General features: G+C 38.9%; 1 protein-coding gene across 1 annotated transcript in view; it reads right to left on the reverse strand.

Annotated features, from left to right (window-relative positions):
- The window catches only part of IFT122 (intraflagellar transport 122), a 2,412,356-nt gene that overhangs the window by 872,439 nt on the left and 1,519,779 nt on the right, over positions 1-20,138 (reverse strand). The window contains exon 20 of the mRNA XM_044078630.1: positions 12,571-12,673. Within this exon, the coding sequence (XP_043934565.1) occupies positions 12,571-12,673 (103 nt within the window). The remainder of the gene's footprint in view (positions 1-12,570; positions 12,674-20,138) is intronic.

A 20,138-nucleotide genomic window follows, 5' to 3' on the forward strand; every position in this document is an offset into this window, starting at 1 on the left:
CTGGAGTTTTGTAAAGATTTATATGTCATTTGTATATCAAACTGATTTATACAGATGCTTGAGTTGAAAATGTATTTGTAAAGTTGCTTGTGTTAAAAATGTACTGACAGTGGGTCCTGCTGGACAGAAAAGAAATACAACTGTATGTCAGACTGTATTTTAACTGCTGAAATGAATATACTGTAACAGAGAATACTGAAAGAGAAGAGGTTAATCTCAGTCCAGCTAACTTTGAAAAATAGTCTGAAATTAAATTACCTGGTTTAGGCCATAAAGATTGTTTCTTAAAGTTATGATTGCAGCCAGAGACAAAATGTCCGTGAAAACCAGGACAAAGAATCCTACTGTATTTTCCTTAGGGGTGAACTAATGACTACCCTAGAAGGGTGGAAGTTTTGAAATGGTTTTACAGCTTCCAGATGCTATAACACATCTTAGCAAAGCTCTGTGTATGTGTATTATGACACACTGGTGCTAGATTCTGGTTCAGTTTTTAGCAACAGGGGTAGAGTGGGAACCAGAGTCAGATGACCAGATGTATGTGATGTCATTCTGTAATCCAGCATTGAAATGATGTTTTAATAGTAAATGAGACAGAAGTACAGAGCAGTTTGTTTTTGGAATTGACAAGACCACTCACCCACTTCATCTTGCCTTGCTTTAGTAAGTAACCAGGGAATAGTAATTCTTTAGATCAGTCATGAAAATATAGCGAGATTAGTTAAGTACTGTTTTTCCTGTATCTGTATAAATCTAACAGTGTTATTTTAATATTTCCTGTGATTCAAACTTTGGTGTTTATTGTAAATATATATTTAGTATTTTCATGCTCTTTTACTTATTATTAAATATATTTAAACTTTTCATTGTGGCTGGTCTTTTACAGAATACTTAAAACTTTGAGAGTACTTATATTTATTTGGTGACACTGTGGCCACTTCTGAAAGCCTTGCTGAATTAGTCAAACACTACCATTTGTATTAGTATTAATTTTACTCAGTGCAATTGGGTACCCTTGTAAATGCCCTGGAGTAGCGAGCTTTGGAGCATTCTGATGGCAGTACCTAACTTACAGTCTGGGCAGAGGGGGCATAGCTGATAAATCTGTGCCAGCCTTTCAAAGATGTGTGTGTGTGTGTGTGTGTGTGTGTGTGTGTGTGTGTGTGTGTGTGTGTGTGTGTGTTAGTGTGAAAATCAAATCTCAAAAACTGTGTGTATCAGCTACTTGGAGCAGGGACACAGAGGAATGGTTTCACAGAGACGGTGGTGGACGACTTGGCTTGGAACACTCGGCTGAGGACTGGACTCTACAACTGTGACAGTGGGAAGTCTTACTGAGAGCCTGGAGAGAGAGACAGGAAAACCAAGCCCCCGGACTGTGTGTTCCCCTGTGTGCTCTTAAGGGAAATTGTGCTAGGTGCAGAGAGCTGCATTTGAAAATACTATGTGTATCTACTTTTGTTCCAAATGAACGTCCCTCACAGGTGTCAGTGTTGAGGATTCAAGCTCCTTGACTACTGGACCAGAGCAGGGACATCACATATCGGTGAGCAGTGGTGTGGATATTAATTGCACTTTTGTAGCCTGTAAGCAGTTATCACTGAAGGTGTGTGTACTTTCAAGCAGCCATAAAGTAAACATACAGAGTTTCATTTCACAACAGTTTTATTTATTTTTTTGTTACCTCAGTTTAGTCAGGGAAAGCAGGCAAAGATGTTAGCAGACGATTATGGCAAGCTGACAAAGAACCAGTTGGCCAAGGTGTGCCAAGTCAAAGGACTGATGTATGCCAATCTGACTACAGAGGAAATGATTTCAGCCTTAGTCGCAGCTCTGACCAGCAACCAGGAAGACAACCAGTCTAGTGAAGGTGATGTGCAGCCTTCAGAAACAGGACAGTTCACCTTTTCCTCAGAGGACTTAAAAGTCCATCTGGAGTTAAAGAGACTTGAACTGGAAGCCAAAGGTTTGGCATTAGAGTCAGCAGACAGACTGCAGCATTTGGAGGCCGAAGAAAAGGATTAACAAATGGAATTAGAATCAGCAGACAGACTGCAGAGGTTGGAGGCTGAAGAAAATGAGAAGCAGCATCAACATGAGAGAGAGAGAGAGCCTGACTCTTTGCCAGGGTCATGTAGGTAATGGGGAAGGGAATAATCGAACCCCAGAAGCAATAAAGGTCAATACATTTCTTCCACAGTTTACAGAAGGTGATAATTTTGATAGTTTTATTCATATATTTGAAGCAGTATGTAAACAGTATAATGCTGACCAAGGGTCTGGGTACGGTTCCTGACCCCTTACTCCATCGTAAAGCCATAACTGCTGTTTCTAAATTGTCTGATACTGATTGTTTAAACAATGATAAAGTAAAACAATGTTTACAGGAATGTTTTAACACCTGAAGCTTACAGAAAAAAGTTCTGTGAGCACAGACACAAGGCAGATAAAAGTGAATGTGATTACATTGCTGAGTTAAGTGCTTAGCTCATCACTACTGAAAGGCTGGCAGACCTTTTGGTGAGGGAATAAGCCCTTAGCACTTTGCCTGAGGACATTAGAATCTAGATGGCAGACTGATAGTGTAATTTTGCAGATGAGCTGAGGAAAAAAAGGAGATCTCTACTTAGAAAGCAGGGCATCACTGCACAAGAAGGGGATACCCAGTGCTGCAGATGGACATAACGGAATCCATGGTGGGCAGCCTAAACCACCCAAAAGAGTCTACCAGTAACAGGGGAAGCCACTAGTTCAGGTGCATGGCCAGGATCAAGTGTTAGATGTTTTTTAAGTGTAACCAGTGGTGCCATGTAGTATACAAATGTTCACGGAAGCAAGGTGGGGAACAAAAGGTAGGGGAGCCTGCAAATGGGAATAACAGTATGCCAGTGGTAAGTTGTCTGGAGATAACAGAGGTACCAGACTATCACTGGAGTTTATATCCTATTTTAGTGGATGGAAAACAGGCCACTGCAATGAGAGAAACATCCTCTGACATAATCATTGAGAAGCCTGCAGTGGTTAAAGAGGAGCAGTAGTTGCTTGGGCAGTCCATTTCACTCAGAGCTTTAGGAGGGACCCCATTCCATATGCCTTTGGCCAGGGTTCACCTTGACTGGAGGGTGGAAAAGGAAACAAGCACGTAGGTGTGTTTGAGGATATCCCTGCAGATCTCCTGATAGGGAATGATTTTGATAATGCAGTACCTTGTGTGCATGCAGTTACATGCAGTTAAGCTTGAAGACAGGCATGTGGGGCTGGTAGCCTGGGGGAGACCCAGACAGACCTCACACCTGAAGCTATGCTGATTAGATGGCTATTTCTGGGAGGGAGCTACCCTCTAGCAGTAAGCCTGATGGTGAGCCACAGCCCTTGGACACAGTGGCTGAAATGGCAGAGGTGAGCAGTAGTACCCAGGCTGCCAGTGAGGTACTGCTGTCAGAGGGTACCAGACTTCCTGTGGAGGAGGAGCTATGAAGGGTCACTAAGGTAGAGTTGAAACAGGCTCAGCTCTTGGACCCTACACTAACAGGCTTGAGGGAGTTAGCTAGGGAGGCACCTGATTCTCAAGAAAAAGGGAAGTCTGTCTAATGGCATAAAGGGTTACTATACAGAGAGTGGATCTCTGAGGGAGGGCTACAGGGTGACATAATACAGCAGTTGGTAGTGCCTACAGCCTACTATCTGGCACTTCTAGCCCATAGCCCATGACACTCCTTTTGCAGGTTATACAGGTATAACGCATACCAAGAGATGTATGATGCAGAACTTTTATTGGCCTGGATTGCAAGGAATGTTACAGGGTACTGCAGGATCTGTGAGCAGTGCCTAAAAGTAGGCAAGGCAGGGGACAAGGTCAAAGCTCCTTTGATGCCTTTACCTGGGATTCAGGAGCCATTTCACAGGGTAGCTATAGATACTGTGAGGCATCCAAGTACCCCAGTTCCATAGGGAAGAAGTATATGCTGGTGGTAGTAGATTATACTACTAGATACCTTGAGGTGGTGGCTCTGTCCTCCATAGAGGCAGAGAAGGTGGCAATTGCTTTCTTTGAGATTTTCAGCATGGTAGGTATCCTGAGAGAAATACTGACTGACAGAGGTGCCAATTTCAGGTCACACCTGCTGGCTTGTCTGTGGGAGCGCTGTGGGGTGAAGCACCTAAAAACCACCCCCAGAATACTGGTCCTGTGGAGAGGTTAAACTGTACACTAAAGACCATGCTACTGGCATTTGCAGACCAGTTTCAGAGACAGTGGGACAAATATTTGCCCCATCTGTTGTTTGCATACACAGAGGTAGCCCAGGAAGCCACAGGTTTTTCACCCTTTGAGTTTTTGTATGGGCATAGGGTTAGGGGGCCTTTAAATTTGATTCATGATGAGTGGTTATGGCACATGTCCTAAACTTCAGGACAAGGCTTAGGGAGCTCATGGGCTGGGTCCAGCAGAAGCTGGCAGGAGCCCAACAGCAGAAATATGTCTGGTATGACAGGAATGCTCGAGCCCAAGAGTATGCTGTGGGACAGCAGGTTATGGTGTTCATTGAGGGGAATCCAGCCCCTGGACTGAGTGTGTTCCCTGTGTGCTCGTAAGGGAAATTTTGCTGAGTGCAGAAAGCTGCATCTGAAAACACTGTGTGCATCTATTTTTATTCCAAGTGAACGTCCCTGACTAGTGTCAGTGATGAGGATTTAGACTCCTTGATTACTGCCCCAGAGCTGGGACGTCAAAGATAGGTCTGATGAATGCTAAATATAGTGTGACAATGACCTTCTTGGACCTAGATGCCAGACTTTTGTTTATAAGTTGCACAAAATAGAATGATTTCCTCAGTAGTGCAGGCACATAACAGTCTAAGGCTAGATTACAGTCTGTGTGCGTCCCAAAGACCCTGACTACTGGGTCAATTCTTAGGGGTGTGTTGTCAATATGATAGTTATCAGAACAGGATTACTTCCTGAAAGATACTATTATGCATGTCTTGACATTTATTTTTAGTGCATGGTTCTGACACAAGTTATTTGTCTATGTCAGCCCTTCGTGGTGAACATTAGTGTCAGTGGCGAATTCTATGACTGCTCCTAATTTGTAATTGTCTGCAAATTTGGTCAGCCAGAGGCCTCTGACACTGGCCTTGACTTCAGAGAAATAAATTCCAAAAAGGAGTGTCCCTAAGACCAATTCCAGAGGAACTCTAGTTGTGACTGGCCTCTTTGTAGAGGTGGAATCCCCATTTCTAACTTCCTGGGTCCTGTCTGTGAGCCAGCTGGCTATTCACTGGGTGACATAAGGATTTACAACTAGCCTCTTGAGTTAATCAACAATGCCTGAGTGGAGTAGAGCAATAAATAACTGTTTTTCAAGTTAATAACTTCATATCAGCATGATGAGCTGGTCCAAATTGAGAACGTGTTAGTTTTTCAAAATTAAAATTAAGATTCCAAAGAGGAAACACCTACTTTCTAGGTGGATGGATATGCAAAACCCCTTTCAGAAACTTCTTGACTTTAGACTGGTTAGAAAGGGGAGATCTATGGGCAAACAACCAAAAATGGCTGAAAGATTAATCTTGGCAGAAGAGTAAAAAAGGCCACGATTCTTTGCCAGAGATGGTCTGCACCTGTCGCCCCTGGGATTCAGGTTACTGGCTAAGGCTCTTGCCACCCCTATAGTGCCTTTTTTGGGCAAAGTTCAAAGGACAAAACCACCACCGTAACAGGTACAAGCATGCAAAATCTGAAGGTAATGCTACTCAATGCTAGAAGTCTAAACCTCAAAATGCACTCTCTCCTAAAAATGGAGAACATCGATATCTGTGCAGTAACTGAGACCTGGTTCAAGGCTCCAGAGAGCACCCCTGCAATACCAGGCTACAACTCTTACCACACTTTTCGGCCACCAAAGCAGGACCGAAACACTAAAGGTGGAGGAGTGTCAATATTCACCAAGGATATTCACACCACCAGGCTAGTTGCCCAACACAATGCGTCTGAAATTCTCCAGGTGCAACTAACACTAGGTAAGACTGCAATCCAAATTGTAGCTTGCTACAGATCCCCCACCATACCCCAAGATTCTCACTATACCTTTCTAAACATTCTGGAAAATATTAAGATAGAACCAAACACCCTAATACTGGGTGATTTTAACTACCCTGCCATTAACTGGGAAAGCTACTCATGTACCAACACCTTTGCCCAACGGTTCTTGGAATTCATAAATTCCAACGCCCTGGATCAACTAATCCATAGTCACACCAGGGGCTCCAATATCCTAGACCTGGTCATTACCAACATGGGAAATCGATGCTCCACACCTATGGTCACCCCCTCGTTAGTCACGTCTGACCATAAGCTAATCACCCTTAACATCCACATCTCATCCCCACCCCCCAGTAAGGAAACCTCCATAAAAAACTTCTCCAAAGCCAACTTCATGCTACTCAAGTCAGAAGTGACAAACCTCATGACACCCATGCAGACGGGAGCTGAAAGTTCAACTGCTGAATCCTACACTAAGGTACTGTACGAGCACATCCACTCATGCATAAATCGTGCCATCCCAAACAGAACCAAGATGCTCTCATCCAAAAAAAAATAAGCCAATTTGGTGGTCCCCTGCCATAAACAAACTTTACAACAAAAGGAAGAAACTGTTGCAGAAAAAAGGAAAATCCCAGGATGCAAAAAACTTCCTTACCAGCCTCAGTAAGAAACTGAGATCCCTCATAAAATCCTCCAAAGCTAGTTACGAAAATAAAATTGCCAAAGATTCCAAAGACAACCACAAGGCATTCTATAACTATGTCAAGAATATAAATGGCAATGCTCAGATCTGCTCTGAGATAAAACAGAATGGCATTAAATATACTGATCCCAAGGATATTGCCAATATCCCGGCAGATCGATTCAGTGCCAACTTCACCCCCCTCTCACCCCCTAAATGGCCCATCTCAATACAGGAAGATTGCCAAATTCCGGTAATAACGGCCACACAGGTAAAAAACGCACTCTCCAAAGCTAAGAATACAGCATCCATGGGACCAGATGACATCCCGGGCTGTGTACTACATGAACTACAATATGAACTGGCACCTCACCTAAGTGTCATGTTTAATCATAGCCTCACCTCAGGTCTCGTGCCCACTGAGTGGCGCACAGCTACAGTTATCCCACTCCACAAGGGGGGACCCACCTTGGATCCCGGAAACTACCGTCCCATCAGTCTGACAAGCCTTATCTGCAAGGCCATGGAGAGTATTATCATGGAACTTATAAACAAAGACATTGGCAACCTTCAAACACTGGACCCCACCCAGTTTGGGTTCGTGAAGGGCCGATCTTGTCTCCTGAACTTGATTGACTTCTTCAAATCAGTCTCCAGAGGCATGGACAAGGGTAAGGTGGTCCACACATCCTATCTAGACCTTGCCAAGGCCTTTGACACCATCCCCCACTCTGGAATCATAGATAAACTTACTAAGCTGGGCATTAATCCATACGTCACCCAATGGGTTGCTAACTGGCTTACTGATAGAACCCACACTGTAAAAGTAGCCAACTCCAAATCCAGCTCCAGACAAGTGACAAGTGGAGTACCTCAGGGTTCAGTCCTGGGACCGCTCTTGTTTGGCATCTACTTCTCTGAAGTACAGGCCAACACTAAGGGTCTTTGGCTAACGAAGTTTGCAGATGACTGCAAACTAGGAGCAATAATCGAAACTCCTAACAATGTGGACATCCTACAAAAGGGCCTCACTGAGACAGATGCCTGGTGTCAAAGCCATGGCCTCAAGCTCAATGCCAAAAAGTGCATTGTCATCCCCTTTGGTAAAAACTCTGTACCCATGAACTAACACACAGGCGGTAGTAAACTTAACACCAAAAGTCTGATAAGAGACCTTGGGACACAGGTGGACAGTAGTCTCTCCTTTGATAATCACATCGCCACAGTAGTCAGGAAATCCTTCTATGTAGCACACCTCATCACAAAAGGTTTCTCATCCAGCAAAAAAGAGGTCACTGTTCCCCTCCACTCATCACTCATTAGACCCATTATAGAGTACAACGCCCCTTTTGGTATGTCCTCACAAGACATCTACAACAACTGGAAAGGCCGCAAAAATACCTCACAAAGAGGATTACCGGCCTCAAACAGATGCCCTATACAGACCGTCTCAAAAATCTCCAGCTTTACTCCGTCTCATATCGCCTACTCAGAGGTGATCTCTGCCTAACATACAAAGCTATGTCAAACCCAGAGCTGTTGGACATGCTCCACTTAAAGAAATCCCAATCCCTCAAAGCTACACGCTCTAGGGACCTAAACCTTGTCACCACAATAAACAAAGCATGTTGGAGGGATAGATTCCTGTCCCAGATACTTGCCATACTTTGGAACAAACTACCAATCTATATCAAACAAGGCTTCTCATTAGCATTCTTCAAGAAACATCTTGATGATTGGATGGGAAATAGGAAATCCACCCCTGGGATCACTTCTGTGGCTCTGCTCGACAGTGGCACAGGAAAATAATTTTCTTGGGTGGCGAAAGCCAGGGTACCTTCCTGGCTTGGCCAATAGCCTAGTACCACCCTATGAACCTACTACAACAAAATAAACATATCTAAAGTCATTTTATTAACAACCTTCCTCAAAAAAAGTTTAGGAAGGTAAACAAAACTTAACATGAAATGATCTTATGACAGTCCCTGAATTCTCTATTCATACCCAAAATAAACATTTTCCTAGAGAATTTTTTTTTACATGTAAAAGATTTTGTGGAAGGTTTCCCATGAGAAGTTAATACAGTACAGAGTCGATTATCTGAACTAGTTGGGACCTAGGGTAGTTTGGATAATCAAACTGTTCGGATAATCAAGCATATAAATGAAGTGGATAAAAAAACTTCTAAAATCTTGTTTTTTTCTGCATGCAGGGAATACAATTTTCAACCATTCAGTGATTCCAGTGGACAATAAAGAATATTTTTCACACACGAGCGGGCTACAAACTCAAAAAACATGCACTAGCAAACATGTATAATGTTTACATATTCAGACTTTATGATTTTTTCCTACCAGATAACTTGGAAGCCTGCATTCGGATAACTGACGTTTTAGATAACTGATGTTCGGATAACTGACTCTACTGTACTTGTTTCCTTTTTTGCAAATCCTCAGCAATATACCGAGAAGACAGCAAGACAATTTCTTCCCAGAAATAGCTATCCAAAAATAGTGTGATGCATCTCTTCCTTACAACAGCAGAGTCTAAATCTCACTATCTGATGTAGAAAAATACCAGATGCTTCTGTGCCACCCCCAGAGTAAGTGCAATCAAAGTTGTAGAAGGCTACATAGAAGGTCACTGAAGAGACGGCAGCTAAGTGTCTTCCCCAGAGGCTCTTTGATCCTAGAATTAGACACTCATCTAACTTTTCCAGCACCTAATCAATGAGAAAGGACTAAAATGAGTCAGGTGGAACATACAATTGTAAAGCCTTCAGGCCTGTAGGAGTACAAGAATAAAGGAAAACTCATTTGCTCAACTTCCCACAGTTTAGTCTTCTCTCGGTCAGTAGTAAGATGGCAAAGTTTTGTTGTTCTCTACATGCTGAAATAGAAAGATTATGCAAGAGTTAAACCTTGGAAGCCTACAGAGCACATTACATTCAGTTGTACGGGGTTGTAAAGAGTCTCTTGTCTTTTCTGGAGCTAAAGGACCAGTGTCAGACTACTATCAGTCTGAAAGAAAACATGGCCTCCTTTAGGACAGCCTCCAGAGGAAGAATGGTTCAGGAATCTTCATCCTCCTTCCCAAAATAAAAGTTAGGCCTCTTTGGGGGAAAAGAAAGTGGAATCATAACCAGTCAACAGAAGATTTCATAAGTCTGTTTCACAAAGAACAAGTTATCCAGTTGTAAGTGACTGCAGAAAGTATGAAATTATTTCTTCTTAGTTTCCTTCTCCCTTCTGTTTACCAACTATCAAGCTTACCCCCTTTAAATTCAAGCCAATTCATCCCCAAAGGCTAAGTGATCTCTCTTCCAGACCCCTAAGTTGCAAATTGCCTGGAGTGGCTGTCATTCAGACAATCTTTATGGAGTTTGTGCTCTCACAAGTATCCACACTAAGACAGAAATTTGTATGACTGGTCTTTTCCCCCCAGCGTGACACCACTTTAGACAATACTTATGTCCATCCAATGGCATGTAATGTGAGTCACCATGAGCAGTTGCCATGGATTATCATCACCAGCTTGGGCAAACTATGTTTCTGTCCATCCACAGGGATCATGTCCAGGAGTGGTGGCATAATACTACCTGGAACTCAACACCTCCACCCCATCATTCCCTGCTACATCAAGTGCCCAAGCTCATAATCAAAGCTTGGCTGCTTGGGTCATCATCATGGTTTTTATAAATCTATGTCACTAGTACAGGTGGAGAAAGCAGAAATCTGAAAAAAAATGCATCCATTTAGACAACCTCCAGAGGAGAAAGGATGCAGGGTTCTTCATTCTTCTTCCCAAGACAAATGCAGGAAAAGGAATCATAGCAAGTCCACAGAAGAATGCAAGTTTGTACCTGACCTTGTTATTCTTGCCCATCCAAGAGAGAAGAACCTTAATTCCCTCTGATTTCTCAGCACAAGAAGACATGGAGAAGAGATGGGGTGAGGGAGACGGTCATTCTTTCCAAGCTAGCACTTGGAAGAGATGGCTTGTGATCATCCCATGCCACCAAAATGAGTCACAAAACACACATATGCTAAGGGGAAGGTAATGTACCCCAGAACAAGGGGAAGCATCCAATGATGATGATGGAGTCGGTACATGACAGGCCTGAAATGGGTCTTGCAAAAGCATCAAATTATATTCCTTAAGATGAACAAAAGTTCAATATGATGTGAATGACAACAAGCCCACCTGATGCAGGAGGGCTAGTGGGTATTATTCAACAATTGCTTGTGAGTCAAGGAACTGGGGTGAGGTGAGCAAATTACTCTCCTTGGACACAAGTGCATCTACAAAACACTTAGAGGAGTCAACATCCTGCTGAACATGAGAAGGCCAGCCAAGTTCTCAAGCAAAGGAAATGTAATCTTTTAATCTCAGGACAAACTCCTGAGTGGTTACAAGAGAAGCACCTCTCTCACGTCCTCTTAAGGTATAAGATGATGAATTGTAATGCATATTTTTTATTTTCTGCGTTTAACTGGACAAGCCTACTGATCACAATTGTGCCTTTTCAAGGGTGACTTGGGAACACGTTCTGGTTAAGTGACATGCTAACAGTCAAGCAGTAGGTAAACAGAGGTGGAAGGAATCAAGTCCTGAACCCTGTTGGCAAACCTTGCTTCATCCCTTGCTAACCAAAGGACAAGCAGCAGCTGGTGAAAGGGTGGAGACCACCAAAATGGCGGACAAGGCTTTTGCTGATAAAGGGCTTCCTGCTACTCTACCTATCAAACTCCTACCTGGATTTGTGTAAGAGGCCCTGTTATTGATCAATGCACTAGATTCCCTCCACTTCAGTCTTCCAGCTCACTTTGGGGCAGGCATCAAGCTTTTGTTTCCTCCTTCTGCACCAGGTTAAACGTCTGGCATGCTCAGTGCTCATGTAGGTGTGTTCCCTTCAGATAAAGTATAGGCACCATTAAGCCAAAGTCCAAACTGTTGAGAGGTCCTGCAAAGGGAAATTCTCTTTGCCCTGGTACTGCACAGCACAAATTCCAGACTTAATTACATAATCCAATAGGAGTGCAGACAGCCCAGCCTCTGCACTGGGGACTTTGTCATGTTTTCTAATCTAGTTTCCACATACTCTTTACCACTTTTTGTCAAGATTCCACTCAATTCCACCACTTTAACAAAACAGGTAAGGAACAGGTTATAAGCATATAACCAAACGGTATTGGTCCTCAAGATTCAGGGTGAAGATCACAGGAAACTCAAACTGATGAGCTGTGAAGTCAAGAAAGAGGTAGGAGATAGGTGAAGGAGAGAGAGGGAGATACACAGGGTGAGAAGACAATAAAATTGAAAAGAAAACTGTGAAGCACATAAACTGGATAAGGAATAATTACTGTGGAATGTTTACAATGGGTTGCATGGATTTAGACCTCTGCTTTAAACTAACACCAATAAATCTGTAACTGATATGCTTGTTAAAATTAAATATTATTATCAAATATTCTAATGAAGAAATGGCATTAGAATCCAACAATGTGTACAGGAGTTCAGCACAGTTATGAAGACAATGAATACCAAAGAAAGCTATTCAGATAGCCATAAAAATATGGCTTTCCTCACCACCAGTCTGAAGTAGTAGCACAGCCATCTATCTGTCTGTACATGAAGTATATATTTACAGTTATTCATTTATCTGTCCATCTATACAACATATTGTATGAGCAGCTATATAATGTTTTCTGCTGATTTGCTTTTGAAACAGTACCGCTTGTAGGACAAACATTGTCAACTGCCATATGGGTCATAATATTTTAATCCTTCACTGTTCAGAATTTTTAACTCATTGGCAAAAATAATATGCAAATTACAGTTACCTTTTTGTGCTTCTTCAAATCTGTCATTCTCTGCCAGCCACTGGGCATACGGTACATACACATAATCTTTAAATTCAGGATGCCTTTCAATAAGAGCAAAAGCCTGTAAGTGAAACAGTAGTAATAAGTTACAGATTTGTAATACTAAAATAAAATATAATTTTTTTACATCTTTTTTTTTTCAGAGCAATCAATAAGATTACTGATGTGAAATAGCACTGACTGGCATTTATTAGACACAACTGCCATGGATGTGCAACTTGTTAATTATATAAGCAATTAAGATTATATGTTTAAAGAATGAAACAGTATAAGGTATTCAGACATCTGTACCTGTCAGCAGAATCAAAGCACTCAGTATACCTTTGCATGAGGATTATTTTTATAATGATTCTTCCCCTCACAACACATTCAGTAAACAAAGAGAGGAAGGAGAGAGTACATTCACCTGCTAGTATGAATCAGGTTTCAAATGAGCTGCTTTATCAATTGCAAGCATTGGATGTGAATGTCATGGCCTTAGTCCAGCAGCATAGTGCTAAAGAAGTGTATTTGTCAACTACGTAACTAGGACTCTGTACAACCATGTGTACCTATATATATATAGTTATCTATAGATCCATACAAATATCTGTATCTATACATCATACACACACACATACATACATACATATATATCTACGTATGTGTGTGTGTATATATCACTGTAAGAGTGTATGCATAAAGTGAAATAAGTTGTACTGTGGCTTTTGGAACACGTTTTGTTATAAACAAGTGGCAAACCAAGTCCCTGTGCTACATAGTAACAGATACTTTATCTTTTTGATGAGTGTTGAACCAAGTTCACATACCTCATAGAATCAGATATTTCATTTATTTCATCTCAGAACCCCATACATACACACACACACATACACACACACATATATATATATATATATATATATATATATATCGGTCTACCTGAGATGGTCGACAAGCCATTTGATCGACTTTTATTTGATCGACAATTCATTTGGTCGACAGGCAGATTTCCCCCCTCCCCAATGTTGTGCAACCCTGGAGTTGATATATATAGTTGGGGGGGGTGAGGGGGGCACAGCCCCTCACATTGGGGGGTGTGGGGGTCGAAGCCCCCCACATAAAACTGCTTGTCGACCAAATGAAAGTTGATCATTTGGCCTGTCGACCATGTGATAGGGATCCATATATATATATATATATATATATATATATATATACATACATGCATTACATCCATTTTGCATATTTTCTTGTTTTTTTTTTCCATTTCAAAGAATGCAGTTCTGGAGTGTTTTTATCATCTAGATATACAAATGTAACAGCGAAAGTGTTGAACATCATGACTAAATGACTTACAAATGAATATGCAGAGGATTTGCAAAAAGGAAACAAGTATTAACTTCTGTGGTGATAAGTACCCTTCATGGGAAAAACTTGCAGAGTAGTAGAAAGTAAGCTATCAGACAAGCAATTCAGATTCAGATCAGGATGCATTAGAACTGATCATATGTTCCTGTGAGACAGACAGCAGCGTAGAGAAGAAGCAGGACATAAATAAAGAGTTAATCTGGGCATTTATAGACATGGAGAAAGCATATGACAAGGTCACAAGAAAGCTGAATTGGACAGTCCTGAGATGATTTGAAGTCCTGTAAATACTGGAAGAATTAATGTAGGCTACTTACAAGAATCCAGTGATATAATAGGAAATATTAAGATGTATATACTCTGGAAATTGCTGGGAGCATCAGTGTGGAACAGTGCAAAGGACTTAACAGCTCTGTGTTGAAGTCAGTGGCCCAATTCTTACTGAACATTCTCACAGTTAAACTTATAAATTAAAACTAATGTCCCTTAAAAAATCCTGCTGATCAGGCACAATTCATATGGCTTAAGAAGTCAGGATGAATTAGACCTACAAAAGTATGGTCTGGCTACTGCTACTGCTAAAAAAGCCTTCTATGAGACAGTCCACCATTATAGAACTTACCTCAGGCACTTCAGAGTGGAGGAGGTAATTGTTTTTTGCAAGCTGCTAAAACATCATCTGAACAAAGGTTTAGGTATAGCTGTTTCAATAAAGCATTTTAATCCTTTGTCTATTTTTTCTTTTATATCCCTCTAATACTACAATTACAAACAACTTTTTAGAGTGTTTGCTATAAATGTGAATGCTATTACGAATATAGTAAGAAGAACAGAAATTTTGGAGTGGTATAATACATGTGATGTAGATGTAATTATATCAGAAGACAGTGAAAAATATTACAGAGAAACTATGGGGAGGAAAAATAATTTGGAAAATGAAAGATGTTCTAGAACAGCCATATTCTGTGGAAACACAGTAAAGGCACTAGATGTAACTTTAGCAAAAATGGAAATATTAACCATTGTAGATTTAAAATGGAAAGAATAAATATAGAGAGTTATACCATGTTATGCTTATAGCAATTGTAAATAAAGGGAAAGATTATTTCATCAGATTTTATTTAGTGATAAATATGAATATCATAAAAACAGAAGATATAAGAAAATGTTAGAAGTTATACGATGTGGTAAGTAAAAACTTTAGAGCAAAAATGAATGGACTTACAAAAGGGGTATATATAGAACTGAAATAGATTATGTTGTATATAAGAAAGGTTAGTTATAGAAGAAGGGGAGGTAGCTGAAACAGGATTTTTTTTCAATAACGGTAGAGATACAGGAGAACAAGGAATATATAAAAATTGGCAAAAGAATAAAAAGGATAAATGAGAGAGCATGGAATGAAGAAGGAAAGAGATTAGTAATACAGTTATGAAAAGATCATATTACTATGAAAACATTTTATAAAAACTGGTCTGAATGGTGGATGATATTTAAGAAAAAAATATAACATGTTTTTACAGTAACAATATGATGCAAAAAAGTAGAGAAAGAAAGCTATAAAAACATATAACAATGCATTGGAAAATTTAGAACATAATGATAGAAAGTACTTTGACAAAGAAAAATAATTATATGAAAGAAACCAAGAAAAAATACAAGAATTGTTATATAAGCAAAGATATTGTTTACAAGGAAAAAGAGAATTATACAGTTACTTAAGCAAATTATTAAAGAAAGATGGTAGCATAACGAGAGAAACAAAAAACATTGTAAAAGAAAAAAATAGAAAGAACTGAGGAAAAAAGTATGAATAGCCACAATATGTAGAAGAAATGTTTAAAGAGAAAAAGAAGGTAGTGAAAAATATGGAAAGTAAAAAAGTTAACAGAAAAATTAATATGGAAGAGGGAAGATAGAAAACAATTAAAAAACTGCAGACTGACAGTATTGAATAATAATGATTATAAGATCTTTATAAAAATAATGCAACAGAGATTCGAAACTATAATGGAAAATATCATGGAAGATAGTATATACAGTATAAAGGGAAAGGGTTGTCAAGAATTATTAATGATAGAGAAACTGTGGATAATACTATGAACAGAAACAAGAAGTGAAAATAGTGATAGGAGACCTTACTAAAGGCAGTTGACACAATTGGACATGACATATTATGGGTTTTAATGACAAAATATATGTGTGAAAGTTAGGAAACTCTTCCAGCATATAGTAGTAATAAAGTAAAAATATGGGTACTTGCCAAATCTTCGGAATCTCAAAATTTCAAACGTTATATGGTCGAGACCAAACGTTTGAAATTTTGAATGTTCAAGGATAGACTTTCAACAGTGCCATACGGTGCAGAAAGGGAGAATTTCTCTTTTCTGCACTGAAGTTAGGTCTCTGAGTTGTTATATTTAAGTGGGAGGTGCAGGAGGGCTTGCCCCCCTGCCTATGCTGTTGAAATGTTTTTTTTTTTTAATTTTTTACTTTTTTTTTATTTGATGTTCGAACATCCAAATGTCGAACATTTGGTCTTGACCATGTAATGTTCGACATTTTGGATGTTGGAACATTTAACATAGACCCAAAAATACTGGTTAAGTCAGGAGGTACATATGAAAAGAGATTTAAGACAGGGATGTCCAATGAGTTGTATGCTTTTTGCATTAGTTATGAATGTGATAGTATATGAAATATATTATAAAATGAAGGAGGCAGGGTATATAGCACCTGAAGAGTTAAGAATTCAAGTTCTGTTAACTTAGGCAGATGACATTATAATAATTGCAAAAAGCAAGATTTAGATAAAAGAAGTAATAATCTGCACAAACGAGTGTCTAGAGATTATAAGGATGGCTTTAAAGAGAAGAGTAAATATTTTTGTAGTAAATATCGGGGGGTATATATTTTACAATGAATGAAATTTCTGTGTAGGTTTAAAGTTTGGGAATAAAGATGCAAGTAAAATTCAATGGTAAAAGCAATAGAAGAAACTATCATTCAGAAAAAAAGCTTATTTGATAAAGTCAGTACTGATGGGAAAATAGCATACTTAGCCAGTGTATTTATGTTGCCAAAAGCAGATATTTTTAATTTATATAGGGTTCTAGATTAAACACAGAGGAGTTCTGTATGTAAATAAAAAAGGTTGTTTAGGGTTAATTAAGCCAGTGGTATATGCTGCTTCATTACATTTGTACAGAGTGTTAAAAACTGTTTAAATGAAAAAGATGAAAGATTAGTAGTAAAACTGTATAAGCACGATAAATTTGGGGGTATGGTAAAAAAAGGTAAAATAGAAAAAGAGTGCAGAAATGAAATTTTACCAAGAAAAAACTATTTTGTGGAAAATAAAAACTGATGAAATAGAAAAAGATAGAAAAGAATACTATAAGAATGTAATGATAAAACATTACTATGTAAAACCATCGGAAAATCTAATAGATGAAAAAAATTAAAGCTATAAAAATATGATGCAAATAGTATAATCAGAAAGTAGAATGTCAAGATTTTTTTGTTGATACTGGTAATAGACAAAACTGCCAGTAAAAGGAAATATGTCATAGAAGGAGAAAAGTAATAGAATATGTTTACATTGCCAAGAAGAAGAACCTATGGAACATGTTTTTCATATGTAAAAGAATAAAAAAGTTATGGGGAAAACTAAAGATTTTTTGAAGATAAAAATTGTATAAAATAAACATAGATATAATTAAATATGGATATTATAAGAGCAGAAGTAAAGAATATGTTAAAAGAATAGACAAAAAGTTATTTTACATTCTACGGGTTATATAGAATGAAAGAATAAATGAAATTACATTTAATGGGAAATGGATTTTAGCAAAAATATTAAGTAAAATCAGATGGTTATGGAAAACGGAGTGGCAGTCTAATATGGATGAAAATTTAGTATGACTGTGTAAACAGATTTGTACATCTATGTATTTGTACAGTTGTAAATATTTGTAAATGTACAAATATTTTATAAATAAGAGTCATTTTTTGTACATAAATATAGGACCCCTACTCTTTTCAACAGGTGCTTTGGGATCTTTTTGTCCCACTATGCTACCATTAACTTACGGGATTTCAGTTTAACTTCTCATAGGAAGGTCCACACACTCAAGAGTTCAGCACCTCCCTTAGGCTGCACTGTAGTGTCAGTAATGGAAACTAATCATTGCTCCTGGGGTGGAAAACAGAACCCAAACATTCTGATCTTCCAGCACCAAAGTCGACTGTGCTACCAATTGTACCACTGACACTCATCTCATGACTCACAATGAAAATACTGTAATAATTCTGTAACCAGAGAGGAAACTATGGGCAACAGACTATGTGAATTAGAACAAATGTTGTTAAAGGTACGCAATTTACAATGTGATAAGCATACCTGTCTGAGTGTGTAGCAAACCATAGGGTGCCAAGGAGTTTGCGTGTCTATAAGTTTCCCAATGGTCTGAAAAATGGACAGAAAGAATGTGAAGAAATAATAGAAATGTTTGACCGTTATGGTATTGAACTGATGGAATTTATTATTAGAATTAATAATAACAAAGTAAAAGAACTATTGGTCAACATTGAAAAATGTACTGATGTGATTTTAAATGATTTACATTTTGATTCCTTTTCTGTTAAGTACAACACCTTGTTTGATAAAGTTGAGGAGGAAGTGGAGTGTAATATTGAGAGGAAAAAAAGAAAGTTATTAAGGGATGAGAACGAATATCGTAACAAGGTGGCTTACCCTTTTCCAATATCTTATTTGGAAATGGGTAAGGAAGTCAGTACTGAATCAAGAAACATCACTTTATGGGAAAGGCAAGGTTCACATCATAGAGATAGTGAGAGAGAGATGGATTATGATAATGAATATCCACCTATAAGAAGGTCAGAGAGGTTGCAGAACAAGAGTAACACCTACAGAGGTAGTAACAAAGTTTTTTAGAACCCCAGGGGGGTGGCAGAACAAATCCATACAGAAATCAATATCAAAGGAGAAAAAACAGTTACAACTAGGTTCTGACAGTTCTATTCCTACCAGTGATATTATTAGTTCTTTTGGGGGGTTACTCCTTTCCTACCAGGGATTTAACATTTTTAATTAAGCACGTAATATTATTGATAAAAGTTGTATCTCTTTATTAATGAAGGGTGTAAAATTTGTGCCCTCAAAGAAGGACAATATTAGTACAACTATGATGAAGTTTAAACTGTTTACTAGAAAAATGAATTTGAAATTCCTGTTTAAGGACAACCCAGGGAACACAGAATGTAATCGACTACAGAAAAAAAAGTTGTATTAATCCCCCCCTCCATCCTTTAATAGGAAACTTTGAGAAAATTTGTTCACAGGAGATATATGAACTTTATGAAAAGCATAAAAATAGTTAGTCCAATTTAACCAGGGAAGAAAATGAATTATTGAAAGAGCTACGGAGTGACAAAGGGCTTAGGTTCATGAAACCGGACAAGGGGTGGAATGGTCATAGTAAGAAATGAAGAGTATAATGAAAACATTTTTACAGTGTTACAGGAGGAAGGGAAATATGAAAACGTTTCCATGAATGAAGTTAACATTGCCCATAGAAGAATTCAGATGGCACTAGAGGACTCATTGTTCCAGGATGCCATCAATGAGGAAGTTTTCAAATTTTTAACTAACAATAGTCCAACTATCCCTACTGTGTTCGGTATTCCAAAAACACATAAAAATGTACTGGACCCCCGCTTACTGTAACTAGTCAGAATAGCTCTACTTATTCCTTAGGTATATTCATCGACAGAGTGGTAAGGAAGTCACTCACCTCGATCGATTATATTTTAAACAATTCCTGGGATTTTTTAAGTCGTATTAAAAGTGAACATTTTCATGAAAACTTAAGTTTTTCCACCGTTGATGTGGTGGACCTATTTACCTCAATTCCCCATGATGTTGGGTTGGAGCTTTTTCATGAGTTACTGTTGGAAAGGACCTCTTTAGGGAACACCATGGTGAATTTCATCATGATGTTAATGGAGATTGTATTGAAAAATAATTTTTTCTTTTTTGGGGGTGAATTTTTCAGGCAGACCAATGGTGTGGCAATAGGCACAAGTTGTGCCCCATTGTTTGCAAATCTCGTTTTGTTTGGTTGGGAAAAATTGTATATAAACAATAGTCCTTT

The sequence above is a fragment of the Protopterus annectens genome, chromosome 7.part1, assembly GCF_019279795.1.
Source record: "Protopterus annectens isolate FY-2018-M chromosome 7.part1, PAN1.0, whole genome shotgun sequence".
Lineage (NCBI taxonomy): Eukaryota > Metazoa > Chordata > Ceratodontiformes > Protopteridae > Protopterus > Protopterus annectens.